This window comes from Panthera pardus, unplaced genomic scaffold (assembly GCF_024362965.1).
Source record: "Panthera pardus isolate Hobbes unplaced genomic scaffold, ASM2436296v1 HiC_scaffold_20, whole genome shotgun sequence".
Lineage (NCBI taxonomy): Eukaryota > Metazoa > Chordata > Mammalia > Carnivora > Felidae > Panthera > Panthera pardus.
In genome coordinates, this window is record NW_026526766.1 from 24,238,503 (window position 1) to 24,260,694 (window position 22,192).

Sequence of the window (22,192 nt, forward strand, 5' to 3'; positions counted from 1 at the left end):
AAGACATATTAGCACCAAAACTAGGCCCCCACCCAGGTTTGGCACAGAATGGCATCTCTTCCCCTCTGTAGAGTGGTTCTCTAAAAGATCTCCCAGAAGACTCCAGTGCTGGGCGGTCCTTAGACCTGCTTTCAGCTGTACTCTCCTTCATTAGGGACGATAGCCAAATTGAAGAGTAGGAGTGGTAGCAGCAACAGACTTGGAAATTTCCCAGTTAGGATTGTGTTGCTCAAAAGTAGTCCGAGATGTGTTTGGTTTAGGATGAAGGGGGAGGTGCTCTGCTGCACACCATCAAGCACATCCAAATTGCTGGCAGCTCAAATATCCTCGACTTTAAGGCCATTGCAGTGTTAACATCCAGTGGGCAAATGGAGGCCTACGCCTAGTCCAGGCTTGAAAGCGATACAGATCACTTCCTATGCAAATTCCATTGGCCACAACTCAGGAATACAACATACCTAAGTATACAAGGGCTGGGATATGTAGTCAAATTCTGTGCACAAGATGAAGAGGAAGCTATTTTCGTGTTCAGCTGCCAGTCTCTGCCACAAGAAATTTGAAAAATGGGAGACTGGTAATAAAATGTGTATAATGTGTCCCCAGACCTTCTGAGAAAGGCATGTCCATGGGAACACCTGGTATCTTGGGGCAGACTGCCTTGAAATGCAGCTTTCCAGCTGTGATTCCTTGTACTTGACAATGTTTGGTTCACATTACAGCTTATGTTCTGGGAAGAGCACACGTGGAGCATCTAGCATTAAACAACTGCCAGCCAAGCTGGCTGGCATTTCTCAGTATACATGATCAAGTTGGCTTGACTGTACTTGACTGTATACTTTCTCAGTATACATGATCAAGTTGGCTTGACGCGTTGAACAGTCACGCACTGTTAAACTGATTCTGTAGGTGCAGATCAAAAATGTCAAAATCAGGACTATGGAGGCAAAAAGGAGCATTGAGATCATTTTAACCTTCTACCTGCCTCACATTGAACAAGAAATTCAAAATCAAAAATGGCAAGTAAATTGAGTGTATAGCATTAAAGACTCAATGCCAGAGGCTCACTTAAAATGATCTTCTGTGTAATTTACAGTCTTACACCAAACCACATGATAGGATTTATTTTGGTAAATTTCAATCTGATTTTTGATGGCAAGGAGGAGGATATGAGTATCAGGCAATAAAATTATTCCTTGTCAATATTTTAGACAAAGAAGCTGGGGCGTTTGTTGAAAGAGGGTACCTAGCTGATTGGGCAAAGCCTTACAGGTAGAACGTCTGGAGCAGTCCTAGTTAATACCTGATATTGTGACATAATCGTTAAAAACACCCCTTTCACTCTCAGAAGAGCCCTGGTTTGGACGATAAATTACATAGTAACCCTATGACCGGGGAGCAGTATGTTTATGTGGCCACCACTGTTCAAGGTTTGGTCTGTAACTTTGCAGAATTGGCAGTTCAGGGGTGTCAGGACACCTGGGCTGATTCAGGGCAGGAGGAAGTGGATTCACATCAGGGAAATTATGGGAGATTGATGCTTACACCAGAACGTTGAATTTTTAACTTATTATGAAGACTGCCAAGCAGAGTAGAAACTAATGTGGGTTTGTTATTGTGTTCTCTCCCTTGAAGGATTGTCTCCGCAGAAAGCCAATGTTCATGATCATTATTCTTGCGGATGAGGAGTCTCAAGGTGACCGGTGTTTGCTGGAGAAGCTGCTGTAATTTGCAAGACACATTTCAGTACTCAGTACCCACAGGAAGTATATACAGCCCTTGTCCTACTAAAAGTTTTTCTTTACAACCGGGAAAGTGGCCTTGGTTATCTTTCCAAGGAGATATTTGGTTAAAGCATCAGCTACAGGTAAAGAATAGGGATGCTTGGTTGAAACTAACCTTTTGTTCTTTACTAAGTCTCAAGCCCCCTCACTCACTTGCAGGGCCTGGCAAGGCCAGTGTCAGTGGCCGACATCCCCTGATGCCTGAGGTCCAGCCAGAGGCAGCCCTGTCCTTTCTTCCCCTGCTGCGGGTTGCAGAGATCCTCAATATTCTGGAGTGTGCTTAGTGTGACTCTCGCCCCCAGCCACCACCCCAGTTCCCAGTAGACAATAGACACGATGGCCAAGAGAGGATTAAAATCAGTTTTATTAATAGGTTGGAGAGCACAGCTGGGATCTGAGACCCAAGTGAGGCTTCTTTTGTCCTCTCTGAAGTGATGGCAGCTGAGCCCATTGGGCGGGGCTCGCCAAACTTACCCACCCCATCACAGACCGAGGCTGGTGTGTGGAGAGCCGAGTCCTGGCTGGGCCCACCACGGGCTGGTCCTGCTGGGTCTGTTTACTGCATGTAGACTGGAAGCCCAAAAGCAGGTCCAAGAGAAAGAGAGAGAGAGAGAAGAAGCAGGAGGACAAGTAAGCAGGGACTTTTAATACATTATCTCCACCCAGTAGAGACAGATGGCCCAAAGAGTCTCAAATTCATCAACCACAACCATCCCGAGGTCACCCCACAGGTGGAACCTTCTCCCCAGTACTTTCCTTCCAGGCTGGAATGTGGTTAAGAGATCTTTTCCCTGTTGGGCTAAGCAAAGACTATAGGAATAAGGAAAAGGGTTTCTCCCAAGAGATGAGGTTGGGTCAGGAGACTGGACTTCTCAAGGAATAAGTAGCCCAGAGTCACCTTGTGTGAACCTTCCAGTCTGTAGACACTAAGCCAAATAAAGTTGTGAGCTATGGCAGCTAGAGCTGGGACCATAGGTCCCTAAGTCACCTCATGCCTGAATAATAACCACAGAATTCTTTTCTTGCCTGTACTCTACAGCCTGACCTCTGACGACTGCTGAGTAAGAACTTGACAGACTTCCCCCACTCCCCACCCTCAGGTGGGCAAAATGGATGAAAGTGGTCAAAAGGTACAAACTTCCATTTATAAGATACATAAGTCCTGGAGACGTAGCATACAACACGGGAACTCTAGTTAACAATACTATATTGTACTGAAAGTTGCTAAGTGAGTATATCTTAAAGGTTCTCATCACAAAAAAAATTAAATAATTCTGTGAGGTGATGGATTTTGACTATACTTCATGTGTGATCACTTCACAACATATACGTATATATAACCATTACGTTCTACACCTAAAACTAATAGAGTTTTATATGTCCATTTTATCGGAGTAAAACAGAATGACAGACTTGAGGCCACCACAGCTGAGGTACAATTTGGCTTGACGTCTATGGTGTTCCTATAGAGCGCCCTTTTTGCTTCAACAGAAACACCTTCTGATTTAGCAATCAGGTATGGAGTTGTTAGCTTTGTGTCAAACCAAAGCAGAGGGCCTTTTAGGCCATGCTGTATGGAAGGGAAGATAAGAATAGAATAATAAGATTCTTCCAGAGCCCATGAACAGAAGTTTCATGGCAAGTGTTGCATCTGACGTGGCTCTCTCTGGCACAGGAAAGCACCCTTTTCTGCCAGAAATGACTACCTACCAATTTTTTAACATCCTGCAATCCTTCCTCCTATCTGTAATGAAGAACCCTCTCTTCTGTTTTTTTCCATGCTTTGCTATTTCTCTAGTTATCTTAATGCCATTAATTAGACTATAGCTATCTTTTACATCTGGGTGCATTTTCAGTACACTCAATATTCCTGGTTTTAGCCTGAGTGATTTCTGCAAAGGGTTGATTCCATCCATTACTTGTAATTTTGCTTTTTGTTTTGTTTTGTTTTTTCATACTATCACCATTCAAGGGTGACCTCATTCATGGTCAAATATGGCACCTTTCTGTAGTTTCCAATAGGCTATTTATACAACTCTCCTTTGAATAAAACTAAATGATTGCAGAAACATTTTTCCCCAGAGTATTTTTATTAGGGATTCCTGCCACCATATTAACATATAAAACAATCTGGATGTTGACATAGAAATGCAGATTTCACTATACAAAGATAAGGCTCCAATCACAGGTCACATGGCCCCAGTATCTCTAGTATTTCAATGAAATCAACTTTTGAATTCTTCCCAGAGTTGTCTTTATAAATATTAGACAAACCACAAAATATATTCCAAATACATAACATTTTACAGTATGTTCCAAGCACAGACAGAAATACACGATACTTTACCTACATTTTTTTCATGATCAACTTGCATTAGCACTAAAGACAAGACTGTGTGTGTATATGTATTTGCCATATATGTGTGTATGTATAACCACAAATGTACACACAGTTGTTTGAACTGTGGAAAATTGAAAGCTTGAGACTGTGGGTTTTATCCACCATGATAGAGGGAAAAAGAATAATATGTTACAAACTCCTCAATTGGGGAAAAATAAACACAACTGTGTATGAAAGGCATGTCAGTTGTGTGTATAAAAATACACACACATATATACAGATTCATATATAAACATATCTATACCAATAATATGGAATATACATATACTCACACACTTGCTTTGAATTCTGTATCTCACTATGTTATAAATTCACCATCCTTGGAAGCACTTTTCTCCTCATTTGATTCAGGCAGCTGGTGACTGTCTCCTAACAAAACTTAAGTGGATATTTCTAAAAGGCTGATGCCACTCTGGCAAAAAGGTATTTCAGGATCCAAGTTTTATGTTTGGTGGCTAGTGCTTAAATTCAGCAGACCCTATTCTGTTAACTCCTTCACTTAAAAAACATTTCTATTCAATAACGATGTTTTTTGCCTGAAAGAGATGTTAGCTGGAAATGTTAAAAGTAATTTGTTACTCCCTAATATAAATCTGCATGGTTGGATTGTGTGTGGCATTTATCCTGTCAATATTGTTCAGGGTTTCATGATGGGCAATAATATATTACTTCCATGATTTAAAAAAATATTTAATATTACTTTAAAAGGGCAAGGGCTAGGTTTGTTATGGTTAGAACCTCAAAGGAAATGATAAGCATGATGACAAGGGGGACTAATTTTGTGCAGACTATACTGGGTACCTTTTTGTCAGAAAGTATGACTTGGAAGTCATAACAAAGGGGAGTAAAAACCTTTGAAAACTTCCAAAATAAACTAGAAAATCTATTGCTACCAATCAAATTTCAGGCAATAAAGATTCTTCAAGAAAAAGCAAAATAAATCACTGAAAGCACGTGAGAGAAAACACCCTACAAACTTAATAGCAAATGTGTATTATAGTTTGCTCAACTGAAGGCTTCATGAGCAGACTTTTTAAAACTTATTTTCAAACTTAAATGTCTAATACAGTGCTCAGAGCTCCATGAATGAGTAGGACAGGAATGGCCAATTTGGAAATCAGGCTCATGATAGAGTTGAAGCATCTATTACAGTTTAGGAGAGAATATGGGCATCCAATCTCTTTGTAAATGAAGGGATTGGAACATTCTCAATCCAAGGAGAAATCCCAAATGCCCTAAACTCCATACCCTTTTCTTTCTCAGTTATACCGCGGTATTGGTAGGATCTGTTGCCTCCCCATGCAGAGTACTTGTCTTTCTGTTGTGGATTTAATGGTATGAAGGAAGGTACTAGAACATTTGTCCCCTCTGCTATCTGGCTAGGGAGTCATTTTACTATTTCACCCAGGCTGAAATGGTGGATCACCTAATGAATCCATTCTACTTTCTTAATGGGAGCCCCAATTATGAATGAGTTAAGATCTTAAGAAAAAAAGGAATATAATGGCCAACACAAACGAAGATCATCAGCATGATCAATAAGTCAAAATCCATTCTTTTCAAATCCTCCCCCCATCCTTCTCACACACACACTTCTTTTGAAATTTCTTCCACAGAATCAAAATGAATGGCATGAGGGACCAAAAAACTATGCCTTAAAGTTTCTCCACTTTTATTTAGATCCACTTAAACATATTCGTGTCAACTCAACAGCAAGTACACATTATATCATCCAGTACCATGCATCAACACCGCTTTCAGAAAAGCTGGTTTGCCTGCCACCACTTGCGTACCAGCCTCACCAGAACTCCTGTTTTGCCACTTGCCCCATCCCCATCTGCTTCCACTCTTGGGTTAATGTACGATCATGTGCGATTAACTACCATAACTTTTAACTTTTTTCCTTTAGTTTCACTTTCTTTTAAAAACGTTCTGCTTCCCCAACCAAAATATTATGGACAGAATGCAAATGAAAGTAGTAAGTCTTCTGGTCCAAATACTTTGAAAAACAGACTACCCAGTATCTGCTTGAGTGTTCTTAGTTTCTACATCCTCTAGTTCCATCATCCATTTTAAGAGCTTACTTACTACAGTGTCTTCCTACCTATTTTCTATCTCCTCTGAAGGTAACAAATTATGTAATTGTTCAGCCAAAAATATTTTAAAAAACAAACCAGTGCCAAAACATTAAAAAATTCCCGACATACCCTTTGTGCATTAGTCTTACAATCTGTACACTTAAATAACTCCAGGAGGCTTCTTTTTTTTTTTTTTTGCTAAAAATTTACCAAAATATTTTGAACACATAAAAATAGTTTTAAAAAAACAGAAAACAAAAGCCCAGCATAAATTTAGTTGTATAGGCATCGGTTAGAGGACATTGTTTTCACTAAGGATTATATTCAAAAACTTTCTCTTGGGTTTTTACTAAAATTCTGATTCTGAACCTTATAATGGTGCTAACTATTAAAAAAGGAGGAAATCTAATTCAGCGCAATGTATTCTGTATTATGATATAATAGATAAAGAGTATGTCTGTAGTATACTAAAAAATAAACATATTTTTGGTTAAAGGCCATCTTCCTGACCTAGAACTAAAATAACTGCATTTGACTTAAACTTACTTAGCTGCAGTGAATTATGGAAAGCTAACTTAAAGTTTTTAATAATCAGTTATGAGTAACGAACACCTGTTGATGGCCCCATGACCATTCGGAACCAGGTAGTTGCTGAAAAAACCAAAAAAACAAATCACTAGTATTGAATATAGCCCTTAGTCACATGAGATATGAACTTTATGAGCAACCCAGCATGTAGAGAATGAGGTTTACTTTGCCAGCCACCCACTCCTTTAGAGGACAGTAGTAGTCATAGTGAAACTGCTCAAACTCTGGCGTCTGGCGGATTTCACATAAGAAGGAGAGATCAATACCTGACTCCAAAAGGAGGAGGAGCAGGGGGAATACAAAGAGCAGCAGCCCCAGGCCCACCACAAGGAGCCTGGAAAAACTCTTGACCAGTGGGTTCACCCGAATATGGCCGCTCAGAATGTCATAGCTCCACGACAAAGCTTGGCGAGCCTCCTTCAGCTCTTCTTCTTCGGCCATCAAAAAGGCATTTTCATCTGCTTCCAGTTCCTCAAATGAATCTGTGTCTTCTCTTTCCAACTCCAGCCTTGATGGACAGTCAAAGAGCATGTCAATCTCATCATCATCAACAGGGGTGGGGAGCAGGCTGGCACTCGGGTTGTATGCCAGTTCAGAGATGGTCAAGGGCTCTTCTTTTATTTTATCTTCCTCTTCACTTGGGGGGTTTTCATACTCCCGGGCTTCCTTCACTGGCGAGCTAGAGATCAAGGGGGCAGAAATGTCTTCTTTGGGTAAGGGAATACCTGTAAAGAGACATTTTTTACCCTTAATTTTATATTTCAGGTTGTGGGTTCCCTACCCCACCCCCACAAAGATCTGTAGATGGAAACCAACCAAAAAAAGAGAAAAAAATGGAATTCAGGAAATTATTCTGTGGAATCCTAATTTTAACAGGGTCTGTTACAAAAAATGACTTTAAGGTCAACATGCTAAACCCCAAATAACCAATGGTTGGCAATATCTGTGTGTGCGGTTATGGTCTGCAAACTTCCAGCTTGGGCCATGTCGGCGAGAATAAGATGACAATAAACCACTATTGTAATTTTGAGCGGTGTCTTTTAGAAGTCAACACTATATAGTACTTCACTGCATGACAGATTATAGAATCTACTGTTCAATGATAGTCTATTTTTACATATTCTAGGTACAAGTTAGTGGTTTCGAGATTTAGATAACTGCGATCATGTATGCACAAATTTGTACCTTGCTCCCTTCATTTAACATTTTAACATTCTCTATGTTGAAATGGATGCCCATTGGGTTGAGTCACAGCTAATGGCTATGGAGAGTAGTCCCCAAACCCATGTGACAGGAAGGGCTGGTGAGAACACCTGGAAGCTGCCGTACTCAGCAGTGCTCAAGCTAAGGGGTAGGTGGGCAGGGCTGACTGCCCTCAGGGCAAAGCAAGGAGCCCTGTTGGCCAGAAAAACTGCAGCATGAGTCAGCTTGAGTGAGGACAACAAAGAGCCTTACTAGCCTTTGAGCTGCTTCCCCTGCCGTGTCCGGGCAGGGAAACTAATTCATAGCCCCACTCATTGCTGAAAATTTTAAGCCCGCCTGACCATGGAGCCTAACCAGCACACGTCGGATGTTGCATAGACCATTCAACAGCCCTACTCCCAGTGGCACTTGAATGCAGAGCAAAACTAGTGGCCTCACCTGCCTGGGCTTTCCAGTGCACACTCTTGCTTAATCCAGGCCCCCAGAGAACAAACTATGCAGGTCCTGCATCCCATCCTGCTGCCCTAGCAGGGCAAGGAAGCTAATTCATAACCCTACCTTCCCTGCTGAGTCCTGCATCGAGTCCTGACCATCCAGTAAGCCTACCCTGAAAATCTAGGAAACTCTGGTGCCCATCGTACAGCCTCACTTGGGCCGGGCACCAAGCCAGCAGTCCTATCAAGCTGTTCTCAGTTGGCAGCACACCTAACCACCCATGATCTCAGAGCTTAAACCCTTGCCATGCTCCCAAATAGTCCATAATAGCAGGCTCAAAGATGTTACTGGTAGACCAGTCCAGAAATCCAAACCAAGCTAACTGTTGAACTGTCTTTGCCAAAATTAACCTGCAAAGTCTGAGAGAGGAGATTACTTACCACTTGCAGATACCAAAGTAAGGAATTAATAATCACAAAAAGGCAACTTTGCCCCAGAGGAAACTAATATAGCGCTAATAACCTTAAAGAAATAGAGATCTGGGAACTGTCAAAGAATTCAAAATAATCCTCTTAAAGAGGTTTAGTGAACAAGAACACACAGCTAACTAAACAAAATTAGGAAAATGAAAAATTAACAAAATGACAAGTTCAACAAAGAAGCAGAAACCATCAAAAAGAATCCTAGGGGCATCTGGGTGGCTCAGTTGGTTAAGCATCCGATTTTGGCTCATGTCATGGTCTAGCAGACCGTGGGTTTGAGCCCCACGTCAGGCTTTGTGCTGACAGTTCAGAGCCTGGAGCCTGCTTCAGACTCTGTGTCTCCCTCTCTCTCTCTCTCTGCCCCTTCTCTGCTCGCACTTTGTCTCTTTCTCAAAAATAAATAATCCTAGAGCTGAGGAATAGAGTAACTGAACTGAAGAATTCAATAGAGAGCTTCAAAGGCACACTCAACTATGCAGAAGGAAGAATTAGCAACCCGGAAGATTGGACATTTCAAATTATCCAGTCAGTAAAGCAAGAAAAATGAAAAAGTGAGATCAGCCTACAGACCTTATGGGATAAAATGAAAAGAAACAATACTGGCATTATGGAAATCCAAGAAGGGAAAGAGAAAAAAAGGGATAGAAAGGATATTTAAAGCAACAATGGCTGGGCTTCTGGTCTAAGATACAAGAAGACCCTGAACTCACTTCCTCCACCTCCACACCAGATCTACAGCTAGTTACAGAGCAGTTCCTCCTGAAGAATGGCGGGATGAATGAATAGCTTCTGCACAACACACTAGAACACATAGAGAATGGCAAGAGAGATGGAGACGTTGTAATGAAGGAAACCCCTACCCCTGATGCTGCCAACTACACAGGGGAGAGCTAATACTGAGACCAGGAGCAGATTCACTGCAGCACAGAAACAAGCTGTGGTTAAAAGAGCAGCTACGATATGAAAGATCGAGCCCTAGAACTCTGCCAGATGGCAACAGAACTGCTAGAACTCTCTTTGGATCAGAGGGGCTGGCAACTGTCATGGTTTACATTCCCCTGCCATCTCTATAGCACAGATGGGAGCAGGGTCTGGATAGAATAGCCAGGCTGCCACCTCAGGGAGCCCTAGGCACCCAGCCCATACCAGTCCTGGATGCCCTGGGGCACACAAAAAGAGCTGTGGTTTAAAAAAGCAACAGGGGCGCCTGGGTGGCTCAGTCAGTTAAGCATCTGACTTCGGCTGAGGGCATGATCTCCTGGTTTGTGAATTCGAGCCTCATGTCGGGGTGCTGACAGCTCAGTCTGGAGCCTACTTTGGATTCTTTGCCTCTCTCTCTGCCTCTCCCCGACTTGCTCATGTGCTCACTTGCTCGCTCTCTCAAAAATAAACATTAAAAAAAAAAAATTTAAAGAGCAACAACAATATAAAGGATCCAGCTCTAGAACTCTGCCAAATGTCAGGCAAGTTCTGGAACTCTCTCCAGGTCAGAGGGGCTGGTGACTAGCATGGTTTACAGTTTCCCTCCATCTTGGTAGCATGGATGGCAGCAGGGTCCGTGAGGCCTGGGACCCTAATTTACACCATTCCAATTGTCCAACCAAAGTGGCCCCCGCACAGCACACACCGAGGCATGCCCAATCAGTGCTCACGATAGCTCCGGTCATCTCACCAAGGTATCACAGGAGCAAAGCACCCTGCACTGCAGGCCCACACCTGGGCCCACACCTCAGCTCCAGCTGACTTGCTAGGGCAAGCTCACACCTGCTTCAGGTCCAGCCACCCAAGCCAGATGGCACCCTGGGAACACCCAGCTAGTACCTGCCTCAGTTCCAGGCACCAGGGTGCACCCTGTGTGAGCACCCCAGGACCCCTGGCTTGTACCCACTTCAGCTTCAGCTGTTCTGCCAGGGTGCCCTCAGCACAAAGAGCCCTGCGAACCCCAGTCCATACTGGTCACAGCTGAGCCAGCCAAAGTAATCAGGAACACACAGGAGACAACCATACACAAGGCCATTCTTTTGTATTTAGAAGAGGCAGTTTTGCCACCTAAGTCATAGAAATAAACACAAAGTAAAGTGAGGAGACAGAGGAATATGCTCCAAATGGAATAACAAGACAAAATCAGAGAAAAAGAACTAAATGAAATGAAGATAAACAATCTATCTGATAAAGATTTTACAGTAATCAACATATTGGGGCACCTGGGTGGCTCAGTCGATTAAGTGTCTGACTTCAGCTCAGGTCATGATTTCATGGCTCATGAGTTTGAGCCCTGGGGTTGGGCTCTGTGCTGACAGCTCGGAGCCTGCTTCCAATTCTGTGTGTGCCTCTCCCATGCTCATGCTCTGTTTCTCTCTCTCTCTCAAAAATAAACATTAAAAAAATTTTTTTAAAAAGATGCTTGCTGGCCTGGAGAAAAGAGTTGAACTCCAAACTTAACCAAAGAAATGAAAAAATATGCAAGAGAAAATCAATAGTAACTTAGTGGATACAGAAGAATGAACAGATCAGTGACCTGGAAGACACAGGATTAGAAAGCACCTAACCTGAACAGCAAAAAGAAAAAAAAATTTTTTTAAATATTTTTTTAACATTTTATTTTTGAGAGACAGAGGCAGAACATGAGCAGGGGAGGGGGAGAGAGCGAGCGAGAGAGAGAGAGATACAGAATCTGAAGCAGGCTCTAGGCTCTGAGCTGTTTGTTAACACAGAGCCCGACGTGGGGCTTGAACTCATGAACTGTGAGACCGTGACCTGAACTGAAGTCGGATGCTGAACCGACTGGGCCACCCAGATGCCCCCAAAAAAGAATTTTTAAAAGTGAGTATAGGTAAAGGGATCTCTTAGTCAAAATTAAGCAAACAAATATTCACATTATAAGGGTCCCAGAAGAAGAGAGGGCAGAACACTGACTTGAAAAAATAGTAGCTGAAAACTTCCCTAACCTTTGGAGGGAAACAGACATCCAGGTACAGGAAGCACATAGTGCCAAACAAGGTGAACCCCAAGGACATTAAGTACAATATAATTTCACTTATACATGGAATATAAAAAACAAAACCAAAAAGCCGAAACAGACCTGTAAATACAGAGAACAAGTTGATGGCTGCAGGGGCAAGGTGTGCAAAATGGGTGAAGGGGAGTGGGAGATACAAGCTTCCAATTACAGAAGGAACAAGTCACAGAGATAAAAGGTACAGCATAGGGAATATAGTTAATAGTATTGTAATAGTGTTGTATCATGGTGAATGGTAGCTACATTTGCAGTGACCACAGCATAATGTATAGAGTTGTCAAATCGCTGTTGTCCATCTATGACTAATGTAACATTGTGTGTCAACTATAATTTTTTAAAAAAGCAACAATGGCAGAAAACTTCCCAAACCTTGAGGGAGAAATACACATTCAGACCCAAGAGGCTCATAGGACCCCAAAGAGGTTGAACCTGAATAGAGCAACACCCAGTCATATAATTTGTCAAATGTGAAAGACAAAGAATTAAAAAAAAAAATTAATGTTTTTATTTTATAGACAGGGATAGAGCGTGAGCAGGGGAGGGGCAGAGAGCGAGGGAGACACAGAATCCGAAGCAGGCTCCAAGCTCTGAGCTGTCAGCACAGAGCCCGATGCGGGGCTCGAACTCACAGACCGTGAGATATGACCTGAGCTGAAGTCGGACGCTTAACCGACTGAGCCACCCAGGCGCCCCCAAAAGACAAAGAATTTTAAAAGCAGCAAGAGAAAAGAGAAGTTACATACAGCAGAAACCCAATGAGACTATTGGCAGATTGTCAACAGACACCTTTCAGGCCAGAAGAGAATGGGATAACATATGCAAGCGATCAAAAGAAAAAAGCCTGTCAAACAAAAATGCTATACCCAGTGAAGCTGTCTTTCAGAAATGAAAGAGGAATAAAAACTTTCCCTAACAAACAAAAGCTGAGGAAATTCTTTACCACTAGACCTACTTTACAAGACATGCTAAAGGTACCTCTTTTAGTGGAAATAAAAGGACACTAATTAACATCATAAAAATGAAAAAGGGAGTGTAAAACTCACTGGTAATGGTAAAATACAGTCAAAGTTAGATTGTGTAGTATGGTAAAGGTGGAACATAATTCATGTGCCTTTAGTAAAAGGTAAAAAACAATAAAAATCATAAATAAAATCTTATTACACAATATAAAAATATGTAAACTGTAACCATAAAATGTGAAAGGGAGCAGAAGTCAAAGTGTAGAGCTTAGGAATTCTGTTAAAGTTATTATTTTCAAATACGGTATTATAATTTTAAGATAGTTTATGTAAGTTTTATGGTAGTCACAAGGGAAAAATCTGTAGGAATTACACAAAAGAACATGATAAAGAAATCAAAGCCTACTGATACCACAAGACACCAAAACATTAAAAACAACAAGAAAAAAAGAGCAGGATAAGAACAAGGAACAATTAACAAAACGGCAATAGTAAGCCCTTACTTAGCAATAACTACTTTAAACATAAACAGATTAAATTCTCCAGTCAGAAGACACAGAATGGCTGACTGGATAAAAACAGCTAGATCCAACAATATGCCTCCTACAGGAGGCTCACTTTAGCATTACAGACACAACATAGACTGAGAGTGAAAGGATGGAAAAGATATTTCTAGCATATCATGGTAACAAAAAGAAAGCAGGGTTAATCCTTCTTACATGAGACAGAATCTACAGTATAAGTTATAACATTTCCTTTTTCATGTATAATTTTATAAGGTTGGCATTACCCTGACACCAAAGCCGGAAAAGAACACTACCAGAAAACTACAGACCAGCATCCCTAATGAATATAGATGCAAAAATTCTTAGTAAAATAATAGCAAACTGAATTTAGCAACTCATTGAAAGGATCATTTACCACAATCAAGGGGGATTTATACCTGGGAAGTTTCAACCTGCAATCGGTGTGATACATTACATTAACAGAATGAAAGAAGACGTCTTGTTTCAATAGACACAGAAAAGCATTTGACAAAATTCAACATCCATTTATGATAAACACTCAGCAAATCAGGTACTGAAGGAGTGTACCTCAACATAATAAAAAGATCACATACAATAAGCCCACAGCTGACATCATACTCGACGGTGAAAGGCTGAATGCTTTTCCTCTAAGATCAGGAACGAGACAAAGGTGCCATTCTCACCACTCCTATTCAACATAGTACTGGAAATCCTTGCCAGAGCAGTCCGGCAAGAAAAATAAACAAAAGGCATCAGAGTTGGAAGAAATAAACCTGTCTCTATTAATTGATAACATGATTTTATAAATAGAAAATCCTAAAGACTCAACTAGAAAACTTTTAGAGCCAGTCAACAAATTCAGTAAAGTTACAGGATATATAATTAACACACAAAAAAACAGTAGTATCTCTAAACACTAGCAATGAATTATCTGACAAAGAAATAAAACAATCCCATTTACAATAGCATCAAAAACAATAAAATACTTAGGAATAAACTTAACCAAAAAGGTGAAAGATTTCTACCCTGAAAACTACAAGACACTGATGAAAGAAATTGAGAAGACACAAACAGAAAGATATCCCATATTTATGGATAAGAATTAATATTGTTAAAATGTCAACGCTACCAAAATCTATCTACAGATTCAGTGTAATACCTGTCAAGATTCTGACGGCATTTTTTATAGAAGTAGAGAAAACAATCCTAAAATTTATCTGGAACTACAAAAGACCTTGAATAGCCACAACAGTCCTGAGAAAGAAGAATAAAGCAAGAGGTATCACACTTCCTGATTTCAGTAACGTATAGTAATCAAAACAGAATGGTACTGGCATAAAAACAGACAAAAAAAAATCATGGAACACAATTGACAGCCAAGAAATAAACTCAAGCATACCTGGTCAAATAGTATTCAACAAGGGAGCCAAGAATACTCAATGGAGAAAAGACAGTCTCATCAATAAAATGGTGCTGGGAAAACTGGATATTCACATTTAGAAGAAAGAAGCTAGACTGTTGTTCTTACTCCACTCACAAAAATTAACTCAAAATGCATTAAAGACAGACAAAAAACATGAAACCACAAAACTCCTTGAAGAAAACACAGGAAGCAAGCTCTTTGACATGGGTCTTGGCAATGATTTTCTAGATACGACACCTAAGTTACAAGCAACAAAATAAATAAGTAGGACTATGTCAAACTAAAAAGTTCTTCCCAAGAAAAGAATCAACAAACTGAAAAGACAACCTACAAAATGGGAAGAAAAATATTTGCAAACCATCTATCTGATAAGGAGTTAGTATATAAATATATAAAGAACTACAACTAAATGGCAAAAAAACAAACAAACAAACAAACAAAAAACCCAAAAACAAATAATCCAATTAAAAATAGACAAAGTCCCTGAATAAACATTATTCCAAGAAGATATACAAATGGCCAACAGGCACATGAAACAACGGTCATGTATAGTCTTAGGAATTGAATTTAAGAAAACACAGAAAAATAAATCAGATTTGTGGTTACCAGAGGTAGTGGCTCAGAATTGGGGGAATTGGAGGAAGGGGATTAAAAGGTCCAAACTTCCAGTTATAGAATAAAGTGCTAAGAATATAACGTAAAACATGAAGACTATAGGAACACTGCCGTATTATACACATGAAAATTATTAAGATAACAGATGCTGAGAGTTCTCATCACAAAGAATTTTTGGTTTTTAAAAATCATATCTGTATGAGACAGTATATGCTAACTTTGCTGTGGGAATCATCTCACAACATATGTAAGTCAAGCCATTATGCTGTACACTTTAAACTTACACAGTGATGTGGGGTGCCTGGGTGGCTCAGTCAGTTAAGCATCCGACTTTGGCTAAGGTCATGATCTCACAGCTCATGAGTTCGAGCCCCGTGTCAGGCTCTGTGCTGACAGCTCAGAGCCTGAAGCCTGCTTCAGATTCTGTGTCCCTCTCTTGCTCTGCCCCTCCACCACTTATGCTTCTCTCTCTCTCTCTCTCTCTCTCTCAAGAATAAACATTAAAAATTATACAGTGATGTATTTCAATTATATCCCAATAAAACGGGGGGGGGGGGGGGAGAGAAGATGTGCAGAAGTGAATTATTGGTTGTATCTTTCAAAATTCAGATATTTCCTGATAGCTGCTATGATAGCACTGAGCAATGTATATGAACAATACCATAAAACATGTAAGCCACATACAAGGTCCAACAAGCACACGAAAAGATGCTTAACATCGCTAGTCATTAGGGAAATGCAAATCAAAACCACAAAAAGCACATTACACCCACTAGGATGGTGACTATTTTTTAAACCTGAAAATAACAAGTGTTGGTAAGAAATGCAGAGAAATTAGAACTCTTGTACCAATGGGGGTTTAAAAATGGTTCAGCTGCTGTGGAAAACAGTTTGGCAGGTCCTCAAAAAGTTAAACATAGAACTACCATCTGATGCAGCAATTCTGCTCCAATGTATATACTCCAAAGAGTTGAAAACAACTACTCAAGCCAATACATGTACACAAATGTTCACAGTAGCACTCTTCCAGGAGTTAAAAGATGGAAGCAACCCATCAGTGGTTGTACAGATAAAATATGGTGTGTTTAAGGGTGCCTGGGCGGCTCAGTCGGTTGAATGTCTGACTCTTGATTTTGGCTCAGGTCACAATCTCATGGTTTGTGGGATCGAGCCTCATGTCGGGCTCTGTGCTGACAGTGCAGAGTCTGCTTGGGATTCTCTCTCTCTCCCTCTCTCTCTGCCCCTCCCCTGCTCACACACTCTCTCTGTCTCTTTCTCTCAAAATAAACAAAAAAAATATGGTATATCCATACAATGGAATATTATTCAGCCACAAAGGCAATGAAGTATGGATACATGCTACATGAATGAAACAAAAAATGTATGCTAAGTGAAAGATGACGGACACAAAAAGTCACATAATATATGATTCCATTTATCTGAAGTATCAGAATAGGTCAGTCCATAAATACAGAAAGTGCACTTACAGTTTCAGGGGCTGAGGGAAGAGAGGAATAAGTGACTGCTTAATAGGCTTCATCCTTTCGGGGTGATGAAAACATTTTGAAACTAGACAGAGGTGTTAGTTGTAAAACATTGTGAAGGAACTAAACACTACTGTATTCTTCACTTTAAAATGGTTTGTTTTGGGGTGCCTGGGCGGCTCAGTCGGTTAAGCATCTGATTTCAGTTCAGGTCATGATCTTAAGGTTCGTAAGTTCGAGCCCCATGTCAGGCTCTGTGCCGATAGCTCCGAGCCTGGAGCCTGCTTCTGAGTCTGTGTCTCCCTCTCTCTCTGTCCGCCCCCCCCCCCCCCATGCCTCTCTGTCTCTGTCTCTCAAGAATAAATGTTAAAAAAAAATTATAAAATGGTCAGTTTTATGTCACATGAATTTCACTTCAATAAAACTAAAAAAAGTAAATGCAAGCCATAATCTTCCTAGTACCATATAATACTCCATGAAGAGTATTTCTCTGAAGGGAGAAAATATTCACAGTGTAGAGGAACATGACAAGCGTTAGGATTGTGAAATGTTAAATCCTTACATATCTGGTATTCCATATCCCCAGAAGGAGGGTCCGTGTACTTTCCTCTTCAGGAGAGTAGTGAAAATAATGTATTAGATATAGGTTATATTACTGCTCTAGAAAGACCATTCCCATTCTGGTTATTTTGGCTATTTTCTTTGCTCCTGTGGTCACACAGATCTTCCATACTTTTTGTACTAACAGCATCTCCCATGTATGTTTTTTCCTCCTCACATCTCCTAACACACAACGTCTTCTCCCTCTGTCTTCTGCTTTCCACATCCTTCTCCTATAACACGAGGGTAAGGGAAATCTCATGTCTTCAGACTGCAGTATTTAACTGATGGCAAATTAATGCCATTCTTCCACCCCCACCCCCCCCAATGCCTTCCCACCTTTGGGTGGGTTTGCTCACACCCAAAACCTTGAGTTTCCTCTATGTACACCCACACTGTACCTATCAGCAGCTTCTATGTCTCTACCTTTAAAACATATCCAGAATCAGACTACTTCTCACTACCTCCACTGCTACCACCCCGGTCCAAGCTATGTCCTTTCTCACCTATATTACTGCCCCAGCATCTTATCTCCCTGCTTCAGCCCATGCCCATGTTAGGGCCCCTATCAATACAGCGGCTGGACTGATCCTCATGAAAGCATAAGGCGGTTTATGCCATGCTGTTCAACGCTCTCCCGTGGCCAGGACAAGCCAAGTCCTTACAGTCCCTACTCAGTGTGCTGTGTCCTTCCCTCCTAACCTCTCTGACCTTGTTCCCCTATGGCTCTCTCCTTTGTTCACTCCATTGCAGCCACACAGATGCCCTGTTGTCCCTCAGCTATGCCAGTTGTGCTCCCACCAAAGGGCCTTTGTACCTGCCGTTCCGTCTGCTTGGAGCACTCTTCCCTCCAGATTGCTTCACACTCGCTCGCTCTTCACGGGTCTTTGAACAAATCTCACTTTCTCAGTGAGGCCTTTTCTAGCCACATTATGTAAAATTTCAGTCCCTATTCCCAGCGCTCCTGACTCCCCTTCACTCATTTATTTTTCTTTTGAGAAGTACAGGATACAAGGACGAAAAGTAGAGCATAAGCAAAAGGTGAAGGCAGTAGCTTCTGGGGAAGACAGAATCACAGCAACTAATACAGGGTCACAAAGGCCAGTGGCTCCACAGGCCAGGCAGGTACTTAAGGTGAATGAGTGTGGGACAATAGGAAGTGCTGGGGACTGGGGAAAATGGACCATATTGAGCTTCATCTGAAAGCTTTAAAATTCCAATTTTAAAACACACCCATACAGCTCACACAAAATGTGCCTGTGGGTCCTTTTTGGCAATAGGCTGTCTGTCTACAACAGCTGCTGTGACCAAATCAGCCAAACTGCTGATGTTTCAAAGTCACCCAAGTGTTCTACTACTTTGATCTCAATCACAGGAGTATTCACTTATTTTCCTGGAACGGAGGAAGTAGGCAAGGGAATAAGTGCTTTCTTCTCTTTCCTAATTTTTCTAGCCACTACTGTTAGATGTCTGGAGTTTCATATTACTTTCCCTTCATGTCTATGCTCGAACTGTAACTAAGGTTGCCAGGGTAGAGTGGTAAGGAGACGATACAAAGGTTAGGCGACCCTGGGTTTAAACGCCAGCGCTGTCACTTACCTGTGAGACTTTAGTTATTAAGTAACTTCAATTAAAAGTTAATAGTCTAGGAACTCAGGTTGCTTCCCTAGAACACAGGAGTAACACCTACCTCATAAGGCTGGAGGGAGGGCTCAATGTAATTATGGATGCAAAGGTGTTATCTATGGCAAAAAAAGAAAACCTATAGAAATCAGATGTTACTATCTTACCCAAGAACACTAGGCTACATTTGCTCTTATCATCCAGCAATATCATTTTATCACCATGTAGGTTATTTTTCTAAAAAGTCCACTGTTGTCAACCACAAGGAGAATTATGTTATGGTTGCCTATCTGTATTTTTTGTTTTCTTTATATGCTACATGCTTAAAGTTTCCTATCCACCTTTTCTGGTGAATTCTAACGAATATCCAAAGAGACCAGGGGTGTCTGGGTGGCTCAGTCAGTTAAGCATCCAACTCTTAATTTCAGCTCAGGTCATGATCTCACAGTTGTGAGTTTGAGCCCCACGTCTGGCTCTGTGCTGTCAGTGCGGAGCCTGCTAGGGATTCTCTCTCTTCCCCGTTCTCTCTGCCCCTATCCTGCGCTCTCTCTCTCAAAATAAATAAACTTAAAAAAAATAATATCCAAAGATACCAGAAATACTGGAAATTAGTAAGATTTATCTACACTCCTTTATTAAATTTATTTTTACTTCATCCAAATATGAAAAGTTTCCTGAATATATTCACAAAGCTCAATGGCTGATGAAATTTTTAGAAATGACAATAATAGAGGAAAAGGAAATAGCTTTCAAGTTTATATAATTATGCTGCCCCAATTAAAATTAGATAATGGCTGTAAAGTTTCTAACACATAGGAAATGTGCAATAAATATTAACTATTATACATTAGTACAATAATATGTTTTAATGCCATTATTGTCATTATTCAATTTGAAGAAATACTCTATTAAGTGAAATAGCAAGAATCAAAAGACACTGATGGAAACGACCGGCCACTGATGATAAACAGGCAATGTGCCTGCCATGTATAGTCAAGCAGGTTGCACACTGCCTATTCCATATAACACCGTTAACACAATCCCAATGTGATGGCACTTCCTAAAGATAAGCCACTCACCACAAAACAACCTACTCAGCAGGATTCTAACAGATGCTGTTACGGAAAATGTTGTTATTCCTCTCATTGCTAAAGGGAAAACAGACCTTTTACATACACAGAAAAATTAGTGGCAGATAAAAACGGAGTAAGTATTGCACACATTGACATTCAGAAATCAGCCCCTCCATTAACTGAGCATACGACCGAATCCAAATAATAGAGCAGAGATTACCAGCAGCATGTGTGCATACAAAAGAGTTAAGGGACTGACTAATGGTCTGTATCTGGTTTGCCTGTGTGTGATGATCTTTGTGATGAAGCAATGCAGTATCAGTGGTCAACAGATTAAGCCTCTTAAAATGAAGCTAATAGTAATCCCCAACTATCTCACGAGTTTGCGAAAAGGCTCAAAAGTATGTAGAAAAGAAAAATGAGAATTCCCTTTAGGGGCAATGTGGTGATATCATAATATAACGGATCCCCTGTCATGTGCATTTATCTGCACTAACTTCATTAGCAAAGACGCTGGAGTTTGGATTACTTGGGGAAACTTTAAACCCACTTGGCAGTAACTTTTCTATTAGAATCTGCCGATGCTGTTGCTGTCACTGGCTGAAACCAAACTGGCTCACTTTGCAGGAGATAACTCCTACAGCCTTTTCCTTTCTCCACCCCTGCCATTGGCCTCATGACATTCACCTTGTGAGCAACACACCTTTCTTGGTGCTGGAAGCTTTGGGGAAAAAATGGCACCATTGGGAACCACCATTCTGGTTCCCTGTGAGGCACTCCAAGTCACCCTGTGCTGATTCCCAACTACAGAATGCCCCTGAAACCACACAGAGTAAAGATACACACAAAGTGGTACTGCCATTTGTCAGGGAGGAGGGTATTTAGAAAATCAGAGAGGCTATTTTTAGGAGTCACAATGGTTAGAGGGGCCAGCGTTATCTAACGGGTGAGGGTCGAGGATGTGCAGGATGGTCCCACAAAATGAGTAATAATTTTGCATCCCATATGCCTTTCAGATGTCCTATCAAATATTACCCATCTCGGCAAAAACTTACCAGAATGATCTGAAACTATAACCTGTCTCTGTGTTATACTCAAACTTAAGGCATTTGGGTATGATAAGTGTATTTTTTTTGAATTTTTCATGCATACATCCACTGGGTAAACTGAAGGAATTTTTTTTTTGACGAGTTTCTGATCGGAATATCCTATCACTTCCATCCTGAATATCTAAGGTGTCCAAGACGCCTACGTAGTAGCATATGTTCACACATCTGTGAGTGGTGCCCTTGGTGCCCATGTCCCGCCATTGCATTCACATAGGTACCAGCATCCCATTCCATTCTGCCTCCCACTGAGTCATACTTAATAAAAACCTTTGGAATGACTTACTGTTTTATTATGAATTACTTTCTTTTTTTTTTAAGTTTATTTATTTTGAGAGAGAGAGAGCAAGAGAAAGAGCATACGCATGTGAGTGTGGGGAGTGGCAGAGAGTGAGGGAGAGAGAGAATCCAAGCTGACAGCTTGGAGCCCAATGCAGGGCTCAAGGTCATGAACCGTGAGATCATGACCTGAGCCAAAATCAAGAGTCAGATGCTTGACCGAGCACCCCATAAATTACTTTCTTCTAATTTCTCCTAACATTACAATTAAAGCATTAATTTGACTTTTAAAGCTATGTGTAAGTAGACTGTGTTTTGTCAGAGTTTCATCTCAGGATCATAGAGCATTATAAAATCTTTGTTCTCAAATGAGAACACTGGATCTGAAAGGGATGACAGCCACTGCTTATGCACACACAAAATGGACAGGTCCCTACAGAGGTTGCGTATTTGATGCCTAATAACCAGAACCATCATCCTTTTTGAGGCTTCTAATTAAGCTACTTATGTTGATCA

General features: G+C 40.9%; 1 protein-coding gene across 2 annotated transcripts in view; it reads right to left on the reverse strand.

Annotated features, from left to right (window-relative positions):
* Positions 1 to 2,127: 2,127 nt before the first annotated feature.
* The window catches only part of FRMD3 (FERM domain containing 3), a 310,724-nt gene continuing 290,659 nt past the window's right edge, over positions 2,128 to 22,192 (reverse strand). Inside the window, exons 14-15 of one of the 2 annotated variants that reach the window (XM_019423562.2) lie at positions 7,115 to 7,573; positions 2,128 to 2,351 (exon numbers count right to left, since the gene is read on the reverse strand). In XM_019423562.2, the coding sequence (XP_019279107.1) occupies positions 2,338 to 2,351; positions 7,115 to 7,573 (473 nt within the window). In that variant the 3' untranslated portion in view covers positions 2,128 to 2,337. Of the gene's footprint in view, positions 2,352 to 5,831; positions 7,574 to 22,192 lie in introns of those variants that run through there. The other variant, XM_019423561.2, reaches the window with a different exon arrangement.